Source organism: Oncorhynchus kisutch, linkage group LG1 (genome assembly GCF_002021735.2).
Source record: "Oncorhynchus kisutch isolate 150728-3 linkage group LG1, Okis_V2, whole genome shotgun sequence".
NCBI classification, from domain to species: domain Eukaryota; kingdom Metazoa; phylum Chordata; class Actinopteri; order Salmoniformes; family Salmonidae; genus Oncorhynchus; species Oncorhynchus kisutch.
This window is the reverse complement of record NC_034174.2, coordinates 62,779,471-62,792,719: the sequence shown is the minus strand read 5'-3', so window position 1 is coordinate 62,792,719 and position 13,249 is coordinate 62,779,471. Positions and strand designations below refer to the sequence as shown.

At 42.8% G+C, this 13,249-nt stretch overlaps 1 protein-coding gene across 2 annotated transcripts in view; it reads left to right on the top strand.

The window, feature by feature from the left end:
* The window catches only part of LOC109889588 (cytoplasmic phosphatidylinositol transfer protein 1), an 82,102-nt gene extending 69,495 nt beyond the window's left edge, over positions 1 to 12,607 (top strand). The window contains exons 6-10 of one of the 2 annotated variants that reach the window (XM_020481146.2): positions 4,764 to 4,862; positions 6,053 to 6,208; positions 6,427 to 6,490; positions 8,044 to 8,180; positions 8,518 to 12,607. In XM_020481146.2, the coding sequence (XP_020336735.1) occupies positions 4,764 to 4,862; positions 6,053 to 6,208; positions 6,427 to 6,490; positions 8,044 to 8,180; positions 8,518 to 8,523 (462 nt within the window). In that variant the 3' untranslated portion in view covers positions 8,524 to 12,607. The remainder of the gene's footprint in view (positions 1 to 4,763; positions 4,863 to 6,052; positions 6,209 to 6,426; positions 6,491 to 8,043; positions 8,181 to 8,517) is intronic. The other variant, XM_020481137.2, reaches the window with a different exon arrangement.
* Positions 12,608 to 13,249: the final 642 nt, after the last annotated feature.

Below are 13,249 nucleotides of genomic sequence, written 5' to 3'. Positions count from 1 at the left end.
AAGGATAGGATATTATATCAGACTGAATGTAAAGGAGAGGATATTATATCAGACTGAATGTAAAGGAGAGGATATTATATCAGACTGAATGTAAAGGAGAGGATATTATATCAGACTGAATGTAAAGGAGAGGATATTATATCAGACTGAATGTAAAGGAGAGGATATTATATCAGACTGAATGTAAAGGAGAGGATATTATATCAGACTGAATGTAAAGGAGAGGATATTATATCAGACTGAATGTAAAGGAGAGGATATTATATCAGACTGAATGTAAAGGAGAGGATGTTATATCAGACTGAATGTAAAGGAGAGGATATTATATCAGACTAAATGTAAAGGAGAGGATGTTATATCAGACTGAATGTAAAGGAGAGGATATTATATCAGACTGAATGTAAAGGAGAGGATATTATATCAGACTGAATGTAAAGGAGAGGATATTATATCAGACTGAATGTAAAGGAGAGGATATTACTATATCAGACTGAATGTAAAAGGCAGCCTCACTCTGGTCTCTACATCTGTAATCCAACCCCAGCCTATCTCTCTTTTCTAACAACTGCTGTGGCCAGTGTCCCTGTGCGTGCACACACACACAACACACACATGCGCGCTTGGAGTCATATCACACACACATTTGTTGTTGCGTACAGACACCAGGATGCAGACACACGTATGTGTGTGTTCCACTAAAAAGCTCCCATGTGAATCTATCCGCCGACACTGCAGCTTCAGGGCTGACCAGCACAAGCTCTGGTCTTTTACAGCCCTGTATAGCCCTCTGGTCCAAATTTCAGAGTCTCCTCTGCCAAGATACTGTACGTTGTGAAGTAATATGCAGCCCAGTGTTTCTGTGCTCACGATGATATGAAATATAATGTCAGGTTGTAAAAACGTTTTCACGCTTGCCATCCTGTTTCCTGACAGAGAAGGGGTTAAATGTCTGTTTGAATGTAATGTGTGTGTCTGCCTGTGTGTACATCCATACAATGAAGTGTGTGTGTGTGTGTGTGTGTGTGTGTGTGTGTGTGTGTGTGTGTGTGTGTGTGTGTGTGTGTGTGTGTGTGTGTGTGTGTGTGTGTGTGTGTGTGTGTGTGTGTGTGTGTGTGTGTGTGTGTGTGTGTGTGTGTGTGTGTGTGTGTGTGTGTGAGCAGACTACATATTCTGTCTGAATGAATGGGTGGAGGGTGTGGTTAGATGATGTGATTGACAATTTCAGGTAGCAGACCATGACAGGGCAGGCCTGCCGTAAATGTTTGGAGAAGAGCCATTGCTTAAATCCTGTCCCTAATGGTTCATGGTTGTCATTATCTCTCTCTCGTTCTCTCGCTCTCTCTCGTTCTCTCACTTTCTCTCTCTCGTTCTCTCACTTTCTCTCTCTCTCTCGTTCTCTCGTTCTCTCTCTCTCTCTCTCTCTCTCTCTCTCTCTCTCTATCTGTGTCTCCTTTAGACCTCACCATTAGCGGGTTGCATAGTTTCTTTCTCTCCCTCGGCCTCTTACTTGCTCGTTTTCATTCATTCTTGCACGCTCTCTTTCTTCTTCCCTCCATCTTCCTTGTCCTTTCTCCTTCTCTCTCTTTCTTCTCCCCTCTTCCTAACGTTCCTACTCTCTCCCCTCATTATTTATTACACAACTCTCATTCTCTCTCTTCTTCCCTCATTATTTATGACACATTCTCCCTCTCTCATTCTCTCTCCTCTTCCCTCATTATTTATGACATGTTCTCCCTCTCATATTCTCTCCTCTTCCCTCATTATTTATGACACGTTCTCCCTCTCTCATATTCTCTCCTCTTCCCTCATTATTTATGACACGTTCTCCATCTCATTCTCTCTCCTCTTCCCTCATTATTTATGACATGTTCTCCCTCTCTCATATTCTCTCCTCTTCCCTCATTATTTATGACACGTTCTCCCTCTCTCATTCTCTCTCTTCTTCCCTCATTATTTATGGCACGTTCTCCCTCTCTTTCTCTCTCCTCTTCCCTCATTATTTATGACACATTCTCCCTCTCTCATATTCTCTCCTCTTCCCTCATTATTTATGACACATTCTCCCTCTCTCATTCTCTCTCCTCTTCCCTCATTATTTATGACACGTTCTCCCTCTCTCATTCTCTCTCCTCTTCCCTCATTATTTATGACACATTCTCCCTCTCTCATTTTCTCTCCTCATTATTTATGACACGTTCTCCCTCTCTCATTCTCTCTCTTCTTCCCTCATTATTTATGGCACGTTCTCCCTCTTTTTCTCTCTCTCCTCTTCCCTCATTATTTATGACACATTCTCCCTCTCTCATTCTCTCTCTTCTTCCCTCATTATTTATGACATGTTCTCCCTCTCTTTCTCTCTCCTCTTCCCTCATTATTTATGACACGTTCTCCCTCTCTCATTCTCTCTCCTCTTCCCTCATTATTTATGACACATTCTCCCTCTCTCATTTTCTCTCCTCATTATTTATGACACGTTCTCCCTCTCTCATTCTCTCTCTTCTTCCCTCATTATTTATGGCACGTTCTCCCTCTTTTTCTCTCTCCTCTTCCCTCATTATTTATGACACATTCTCCCTCTCTCATTCTCTCTCTTCTTCCCTCATTATTTATGACATGTTCTCCCTCTCTTTCTCTCTCCTCTTCCCTCATTATTTATGACACATTCTCCCTCTCTCATTCTCTCCTCTTCCCTCATTATTTATGACATGTTCTCCCTCTCTCATTCTCTCCTCTTCCCTCATTATTTATGACATGTTCTCCCTCACTCATATTCTCTCCTCTTCCCTCATTATTTATGACATGTTCTCCCTCTCTTTCTCTCTCCTCTTCCCTCATTATTTATGACATGTTCTCCCTCTCTCATTCTCTCCTCTTCCCTCATTATTTATGACATGTTCTCCCTCTCTCATATTCTCTCCTCTTCCCTCATTATTACACTTTCTTCTTCTTACTACTCCCTCCCTCTTTTCTCTGTCCCTTGGCTGCACTCATCCATGATGGCATGTCACCCCCAATGTGCCAGCAGGACTCTTTCACACAGCTTGTGGCAGAAGGGCCCCTTGGAGGGAGAGGGAGGGAGGTGAGAAGAAGAGAGAGGTGAGGAAGTAAAAGAGAGGACACAGAAGGAAGAGATGAGAGGGTGATGAAGATAGGAGATGGAGAGAAGAAAGGAAGATGAGAGTGAAAAAGAGAACAGAGATGGACAAGAAGATGGAGAAAAAGAGAAAGACGACAGGAGACAGAGTGAAAGGGAGAGCAAATTTGCATGTCCATGTCTCTCTGTCTGTAAGCACTGAACCTGAGGATGTCGACCTCCCACCTCTTGACGTTGAGCACAGCACTAGAGCTTCACACCCTGCTATATGTCACAGAGGGCAACCAGGCAGCGGTCAGAGTCCACACCTCAGTCGACTGTATCGATTGGAGAAACGTGTGTCTGGCCCCGAGGGAGGGGGGGGGGGGGGGGCACTTTACCAACCCATAAGGCACCCATAAGGCATCTTGATGTTTTGGCATTTGAGACTAGTCCAAATATAGCACATGAGCTGAACAATCTACGGTTCATATTGCTTCCAAATATGATTTTTTATTTACATTGTCATACAACATCATTTGACATTTTTCTTAATGTAGATATTATACATCAATAAATAAGGTGGAAATATATTATAAATGTGGCACCATCACAGCCACTTTGCTCTCGTTGGACTTTTCATAATCATATTTGGCAGCAAGGCATACAATATTAATCCATCGCTACGAGCACGAAGCCTTACATATCTCTCTTAGGTTGTGATCCGTGGTGTGGAGTGCTCTTTTTAATGTTACTTCTTGACATTCGTGCAATATTTATCCGTACGCTGCAGTTTCAATACATCCGCCAGTAGCTCGAAGCATGATGTGTAACGTAGACGTTAAAACACACTTTGAAATGTTGCACTCTGCCCTGGCTGAGGATTTGTTCACTCATCTCCTGAGGCCTAGCATAATGGAGTATTCCTCTCTATAACCGAGCCTATCTCTCACTCACTCACTCACACACACACACACACACACACACACACACACACACACACACACACCTCTAGCTCCTTAGATGGAAACAGAGAGTGGCTAATGCTATTGGTGTCTATTTGCCCTGCGGCTATATATGAGGTCTGTCTGTCTGTCTGCCTGTCTGTGAGTGTGAATGGGAGATTATGATAGTGAGAGTACTGTACAGTGGAAGTCAATCAACACAAGCTTAGAGCTCTCCCTTCTGGCTGCATTGCGCAATGACGTGTCTCTGCAGTAGCCTCGTGGAGTAGCTAAGTCTAAGTGGTCCATAATCAAAGATCTAAGATCAGGGCCTGTATGTATCAAGCGTCTCAGAGTAGGAGTGCTGATCTAGGATCAGATAGACCCCCTCTGTCCAAGTAATTGTATACATTATGATCTAAAAGGCTAAACTGATCCTGGATCAGCACTATGGTCATGAGCTGCTTAGTGACTACAGGCCCTGCTAAATCAAATCAAATATCTGACCCTGTGGATATTCTGACCACTCTGGCTGAAATAGAATGGACATTGACTAGCTTCTGTCAAATATCAAACAGATGACAAATGTCTGTAAATGAAGGGCCTCGAATTATAACACAAAGAAGATACTTTGGGAGGCCCAATCAATATCATTGAGCTGTGTAGTTTTGTAAAGAGAGGATATTGTTGATGCCTGAAGTGATAGATGATTAACTGCACCTTTGGGAATTTTTGTTTGTTTTCAGATCTTCTCAGACAGTGAAAATAAAGACCAGGAAAGGGACGTGTGTTTTGTGGATATCGCCTACGACGAGATCCCTGAGAGATACTATAAAGAGTCTGAGGTGAGTGCGTGCGTGTATCTGCATCTCTGTATGTGTGTGTGTGCGTGCGTGTGTGTGTGTGTGTGTTGTTTCATTAGAGCTAATGGGGCCCAGGGGTTAATGTAGGGGTTATTGTAGCCACAGGCTGTCTCTGTAGTCGAACACTGGTGATTAGAGTCTTATTATTAGTCTAAAAATAGAACCAGCAACATGGTTCAGACATAACAATGACAGTGGATACAAGGACATTCACCAATACTTATTGATACTCGGCGATACTCATTGATACTCATTGATACTCATTGATACTCAGTGATACTCAGTGATACTCAGCGATACTCAGCGATACTTAGTGATACTCAGCGATACTCAGTGATACTCATTGATACTCAGCGATACTCATTGATACTCAGTGATACGCAATGATACTCATGGATACCCATTGATACTCAGTGATACTCAGCGATACTCATTGATACTCAGTGATACTCAGCGATACCCATTGATACTCAGTGATACCCATTGATACTCAGTGATACCCATTGATACTCAGTGATACCCATTGATACCCATTGATACTCAGTGATACCCATTGATACTCAGTGATACTCTGTGATACTCAAAGATACAATGATACAACAGACGGACACCATTTCAGTCTATTGGTTTTGCCCTAAGCATCCTAGTCATCCAAACTATTTCATTGGGTTGGAATTTTATTCAATTAAGTTTACGTTTAGTTATATTCCCGAATTGAGCTTGTATTGCAGATAAACCCACGAAACACTCCGCAATACAGCTCTGACCAGATAATGCTAGCTAAGCTAACTCGAGCATCACCTTCTGATTCTCTCCCCATACAACTCTTCCTTATCTAACTTTCAGTGTTAGAAATGAGCATGTTAGCATATAGTGTCTGTGTAAGTATAGTTAGACTGTTGAGTATAGCAGATGCAGTAAGCGGTGGTTGAATGATAAATTGCCTCAGCCCCTGAGATTTAGCGAAGAGTCTCTGGAGGGAAAGATTCCTATTTAACGTTAGTGTTCCATTTTTAGCTTTCCCATAATGCATTTCTCTCAGGGCACAGAGGTTTGGATTCATTACTGAGATCTACGTGTGTGTGTGTGTGTGTGTGTGTGTGTGTGTGTGTGTGTGTGTGTGTGTGTGTGTGTGTGTGTGTGTGTGTGTGTGTGTGTGTCCACCCCAACAGGACCTGCGGTACTTCAAGTCAGAGAAGACGTCGAGGGGCATGCTGCAGGAGGGCTGGAGGGACACCCAGGAGCCCATCATGTGCTCCTACAAGCTGGTCACCGTCAAGTTTGAAGTGTGGGGCCTGCAGACACGCGTAGAGCAGTTTGTACACAAGGTCAGAGGTCACTCACACACGTACACACAGCCATTCTGTCCTCCACTAAACCCTTCCGCAAAAGGCTTTATACTCAGTGCGTGAGTAGTATGTGACTTAGTGTTCACTATTTAAATAGCAAATAGCAGCCACTTACTCTATAGAAAGTGCTGGTACATTTTTGTAGATCTGCTCTGAGATCAGTGTTCTCTGACCCCCTCTACCGTCTCTCCCTATAGGTGGTGCGTGATGTGCTGCTCCTGGGCCACAGGCAGGCTTTTGCCTGGGTGGATGAGTGGATCGGTAGGTCGACAAGCATTGCTCTATTGGTCCTCTCACTAACTAATCACTGGGTAGTTTTCATTAGGGCAATTTTTTTTATGTGTTGAAGGTTATAATTAGTGTTTATTGTTGGACAAGTATAGGTAGTCCCTCCCAGTTTATTCTGTACCTAATGAACACTCCCCAAGTTTAACACTGGGACCTATGAAGTCACTCTTTCCTTAGAATCAATAAGAAAGGACTTCCATTTTGATTTTACTCCTTTTGTGAGTTAAGTGGTTACTGTTGATGCTGTCTCTAATCTACTGTCTGTATCATTGTGTGTAATATAACTAAATAAGGCATGTGAACTCCTAAACACCATCCAATTCCCCATCACTGCATCTAACCCCGCTCTATTTTATACGCTGGGTGACCTCTCAGATATCAATAATCCTACTTAGAACACGTAACCAAGGGGGCAGATTCTAAGCCCAGTTCTGGACTAAGAAGCATGTGCAATGGAGAATCTCCATTGAAAGTCCTTTTTAGTCCAGCTATAGGCCTAATCTGTGTCTGGGAAAATCGCCCCCTAGAAGTACTGTCATGTCCAGGGTTGGTCTGTGTTCACTAGCTCACTACTTCAGTCATACACAGACAGCAGCCCCTGGACTGCAGTTCCTTCCATGTTTATCTGTAAAACCAATTCCTGCAATTCTGTGTTGGTGTTCAATCAAACAATATCTCTCCTGTACACTGGTCTGTTTCTTCTTGTGTCAGCTATATTTCTCATTCTTTTTGGCATCAAGGCTTGTAAGATGTTGGCATCAATGGCTCTATTTGCTACAATTTCCAAACAAAAGAATAGCAATTGCTGAAATATCAGGAGATATTACACAGAAGATATTGCACTCATTGGATCATGAAAGCTGTGTGTATGTGGGGCGTGAATGCATGGCAATAAGAGCAGCAGCAGTAGCAGTAATACTAGCAGGACTCTTATTAGCACTCAGCTTTTTCCATGGCTGCAGGGTAAGTCCATAACAAGCCATTACTGCTGTAATGGGACACCGCTACTCACTCTCTCCCTTCTCCTCTACCTCTGGGGGGGGGGGGAAATAACTTTCCCTCCTATGCACTATTTGGATGATTCCCCCTCACCCAACTCCTCCTGATGTATTTGGGATGACCTTGCCTAGGACTGTTCTTTGGGAATGTATTTTTTTCCGGCGATGCTCCCAACCCTTCACGTCTGACTTGGAGGGTTCTGGATCATTTGTTCTCCCTCTCTTCTCCTTTCCCTTCTCCCTCTATCCCTCCCTTTCTTCCTCTTCCTAACCCAGCTTTGGCCTGACTAGCTCTCTCCTCTCGACACCAACTCTTTTCGGTCGTGGGAAGCTAGCTCTGCCCTCTCCACCTCCTATTGATTGTGCTCGAACTTTGACCTTTCGCCCCCCCCCCCCTAAAGCACTAATCCACCACCAAGGGCTCTCTACTCACCCACGACGTGCCCCTCCTCACTTAACCCCTCCTCTACCTTCGTCTTGAGTGTCCTAAAGGGAAGACGCCAACATCTCCACCTCCCCTCTTTGCAGATATGAACTTGGATGACGTGCGGGAATACGAGAAAAGTATGCATGAACAAACCAACATTAAAGTTTGCCATGAGCAGCAAGAGCATTCCACGAACTCCCCATCACTGGATGACATAGAGATTCATGACAAAGTCAGCGTATGTGTCGTTTCATTTCCTCTTGTTCTGTTTCATATTGACGTGTTCTGTTGTTCATGTCGACATGACTCAGGAGGGAACCAATCACTCTTTTTCTATGCAAAATGTTTTCTGAAATAAGTGGTTCTTGCAAGCTTTAGTTGTTTCTATATCGGGAAAACATGAAGTACAAAAATATATTCACACCTTGAGAAAATATCAAATGACTTTTGATTTGAAAATGTTTGATCATTTTGATTATGACATAACTAGTAGTGATGCCAGGCTAAGATTAGAAAGAAGCATTAGAATGCTTTGCAGTGCTGTCTCCCCCCTCATTCTCTCTCTCTCCGTGCAGACATGACGATGGATGAGGTGAGAGAGTATGAGCGCACCATCCAGGAAGCCACCAACGAGAAGATTGGGATTTTCCCCCCGTCGATCTCCATTAGCGAGATGCCCCTGTCCTCCTGCACCCTCTCCGGCCCCGCCAGCGCCCCCACCACCCCCCTCTGCACTGATGCCCCAGAGTTCCTCTCCGTCCCCAAGGACCGAGCCCGCAAGAAGTCCGCCCCTGAGACCCTCACCCTGCCCGACTCCGCTACCCAGAACCAGAGTGGAGTCCCCCAGGGCTCTATGCTGGTGCCAGTTCCAAATCAAAATCACTCCCCCTGGCCCTCCTCTGACTCTGACCAGGCTGAGTTAGGGGGGGAATAGGAGGGACGGGATGTTATTTTCCCCCATATGCCCCGCCACCTCACTGTCTTAGTAGCCCAGCAAGACTAGCCTCTACGCCCCAGTGCCCAGTCCTCCAGGCCCAACTAACCATATCCCAGAGTTCAGTGCTTCTTACACATATCACCAGAGGTCAAAAGTCTAACCACCAGTTTCCAATCTCCTACATCCTCAACACAAGTCGGTTTTGTCAGCCTTCAATGGATGGCTTCCTCTTCCTGAGATCTAGCCAATCAGATGTCTGACCGACTGTGACAACCACCTAAGCTGTCCATCAAGAGAACATATCCACAAGGGGTTTTGTGTCCTGTCCTCAATTAGCGATCCCTGTGTTCGTCTTAAAATACGTTATTGATAAAATGCCAGATGGATTCTCTTTTTTTGAATATATCAGGTCAGCTGATTCCTTATGTAATGTAAATGTAGTTGCCATAACACCACGAAATTAGAGATACAATGATATTAATATTGTTTTGTGAACATCTTTCCATGGACTTCTCAGCCTACAAATATATCGAAATATAATTTGGACCTTGAAATAAATACACTTTTTAAATTAACAAAATGGAAGTAGGAGTACTGTAGTATAGTTAGATTTTATAAATACATTGACACCACCTTTCACCTGGACAGAGGACAGACCATTCAAAACTGAACCCAGATCTGTGTATGTTCACGTCTCCACTCCACACTCCTACTGAAACAGATGCAAGATCAGTACAATCACAGAAAGAGATCCCTTCTCAGGTCTCCAGAGCTCTGCCTCAGCCCTCTTTAGGAAGGGCAGGGAACGTAACCATTCTCTCCTTGCTTTAAAACACAATTTTTATACCTGCACAGATATATCTATATACTATATCTATACTCACCTGTCTACTTAACTAACCTTTGGAACGTTTACACAACATTAGATAAGCCATGATAAAATACATATTGGGTATCAAGTTTGACATTGAGGAGTGATGCAGTCCGTTTAATCAAATTGGTATAGCAACAGAACAGATATGACGAGGGAAAAGGACATTTGGGGGATATGCTGTAAATGTAAGTGATTGAGCACAGTGGAGTTGATAAGAAATTCCATGCTTTCGCAGGGCACTCGCTTCAACCTGGCCTTATTCTATGTACTTGGTTATCTTTGCGTTGTGCGCATTGTGTTTTTAGGAATACCGATAATGTTGCTTGCCAATGTTGGTTCTGTACCAGTTTTGGTGGGATCCGAAAGTTATTTTGACGCAACAACGTTAGCGGCGGCCATCTTTTTTCCCCCTGCGCTAGCCTCACCACTGTGTCATCAGAAACTTTTGGAGGGGGGGGGGAGAGAAACATTGAGGACTGAAGGTTTCTCTTTATGTAATGCCCTAGCTACTGTTTTATACAATCACATAAATGCATAAAAGGGTCTCATATGCCGCATGAAATGTTCACAAACATGTATACATATGTGAAGTATATGTGTATATAAATGGCAGGATATATTGTGGATGCGAAATTGTGGAGAAAGCGAATGTGCCGTTGTCCTAGGCTCTGTAGTGTAACCATTGTATAGTAAAGCGGAGTTTTAGCAGAGACTGAAACGGAGCATGTTCTGAGAAGACAACTCTCTACTCAGTGCCTCTGCATGCAAAAGTCTCTATTGTCTCGTCTGAATACAAATCCAAAACAATTCAATGAAGAGAACATCCCATTTTGTTGTGATGTTAAAGGGCAATTGCACCACTTTTCAACCTCATTTTCATTTCATTCATCTCCAGCACAATACCGGTGTCTGCATATGTGAAAATGGCGCAGTTCTACATTTTGTAGAAAGAAATATAAAGTTGCAAAGTTCTACCCGATGACATCATCAACCATTTTTTTTAAAAAGAAGATTTTTCAAACACATTGAGATTCATGGTGACGTGGAGCAATAAAATACCCCCCCCCTTGAAACTCGTTTCAGGTTTTGAAAATCACCGTTTTTCTTTTCCTTGTAATGTCATAGAGAAGCATTTAGAGCCTTCTTATCTTTGCAACCACAGATAATAGAAACACACCTTTTTCACATATCTAGACACCCGTATGGTGCTGGAGATAATGAATATGAGGTTGAAAAGTGGCGGAATGGCCCTTTTAAGCCTACTATTCAATTTATTGCAATTTCAAAACATTGATTTGAAATACAGATTCATGTTAGTTGCTTTCATCATCGAAATGTATAAGATTTTGAGAGAAATAGCTGAAGTTTGTAGTACCTGTTGACCATTGTTTTGTCCTGAAGACGTCACATTACATTACATATGTGGGCATTTGCACTTTGTGATGAGAAAGCGAAATTAGCCGTTAACAAACATACTGACTGTTATATCTCTGTTTTTAGGGTTTTGTTGGACAAGCCGACTTGTTGGTCAGATATAGACCACTCTACACTATAGACCACTATAGACCACTCTACAGTGTTTAACCCCAAAATGTCTCATCTTTACACAAGATGCTCACTATCATTCTAAACTGTACTCGTCTTTGCTGTTAAATTTCCTGTGGGATACATGTGTTAAATGATATTGACTTTCAGGAATAAAAAAAGTTCCAGGGATATGTTTGAGTGCCAGTAAACTAATGGCTATATCAAAATGAACGCATCATGAAAATGCATAACATCCAGGGTCAGTTAATTTTCGGAGAGAAGGTCAGGGTTTTATAAATAGTCAACTCTTTCATTGTCGGTTGCATGCTCCACGTAAGTTCATGAAGACTTTTTGAGTGAGCTTATCTGGAGCATGGATCCGAAAGTGAATGAGTTTACTATTTACGGAACCTTAGTCCTTCACTCTGGAAAAATAACCAACCCTTGAGATTATACTTGTCATTTTCCATTTAGTTTTGAGAGTGCAAAGTTTGGTTTGAATCTACAACATTTAAGGTGCAACGTCCCATTTGTTAGTTCTCTTTATCGAGCTGTTGAAAAATCCACAGTAGAAAAGACCATTGTAACTACATACTGTACGTTACAACCCTATGTGCAAAATACATTTCAAAAATGTATTTTTGGTTGAAAGGACATTGAAAATAGGTATTTTTCAACATTATATGCTCACTGTGAAAATATTTACTTAGAATTTGCAACCTCCCCATTGTAGTGTGCATCATCGACGTTCCTGTTGCTTTTGGTGATCCTACAGCTCTTTGACATGATGACACATGATCTATTGATCTATGAAAACAATATTTGAATCCATCTTTTTTTTATTTCTATTGGGGGGGACTGTGTTTACTTTTGAATTTTTACAATATACCTTGACTCGGAGGTTGGTTTTCTGTTATAAGTTTCACAAGTGCTGTAGTTTGATTTGGTGGTTTGCTGTATTTCAAATGGCATCTGTTCATTCTAAGAAAAGGACCAAGCTTTTCGTTGTGTCCCTCCTGGTGCGGCTTGCCAGGCTGTCGTGCTGTCTCCCTAGCTCTGGTCCAGGTTGTCACTGCTGCTTCCTGACACTGAGCCTCTTAAGCAGGACGAGCGTTAGCAATCCACACTAACACCCTGGACCAGAGCTACTGTCTCCCTATCTGAAGTGCCATCCTTGTTCGGCTACTGGAAGTCGCTCTGGGTTCTTCCACTGATTATACTTGTTATATTTTTACTGCCCTCCTTGAGGTACATTTTGGTTCTCTGTTGTAATTATTGTTTCACTTTTTTCTTAATTCTTGTAGTAAATAAAGTTTACTTGCTACTACATTTTGCCATTGTTGGTTGTCAGATGTGGTGCTTCTGAAAGTTCGTGTGTGTGCATGCGCATGTTGGTGTGTGATTGCATGGGGGTTTGTGTGTGTGAGAGAGAGTGAAAGATAAAGAGCAAGGGGAATGAACATTTTGCTTTATACACTACATGACCAAAGGTCTGTGGACACCTGCTCGTTGAACATCTCATTCCAAAATCATGGGCATTAATATTATGTTGGTCTCCCCTTTGCTGCTATAACAGCCTCCACTCTTCTGACAGGGCTTTCCACTAGATGTTGGAACATTGATGCGGGGACTTGCTTCCATTCAGCCACAAGAGCATTAGTGAGGTCGGGCACTGATGTTGGGCTCACACTCTGCATTCCAATTCATCCCAAAGGTGTTCTATGGGGTTGAGGTCAGGTCTCTGTGCAGGCCAGTCAAATTCTTTCACACCGATCTCGACAAACCATTTCTTTATGGGCCTTGCTTTATGCATGGGGGCATTGTTATGTTGAAACAGGAAAGGACCTTCCCCAAACTGTTGCCACGAAGTTGGAAGCAGTTGCCACGAAGTCTGGAATGTCATTGTATGCTGTAGTGTTACGATTTCCCTTCACTGGAACTAAGGGGCCTAGCCGAACCATGAAAATAG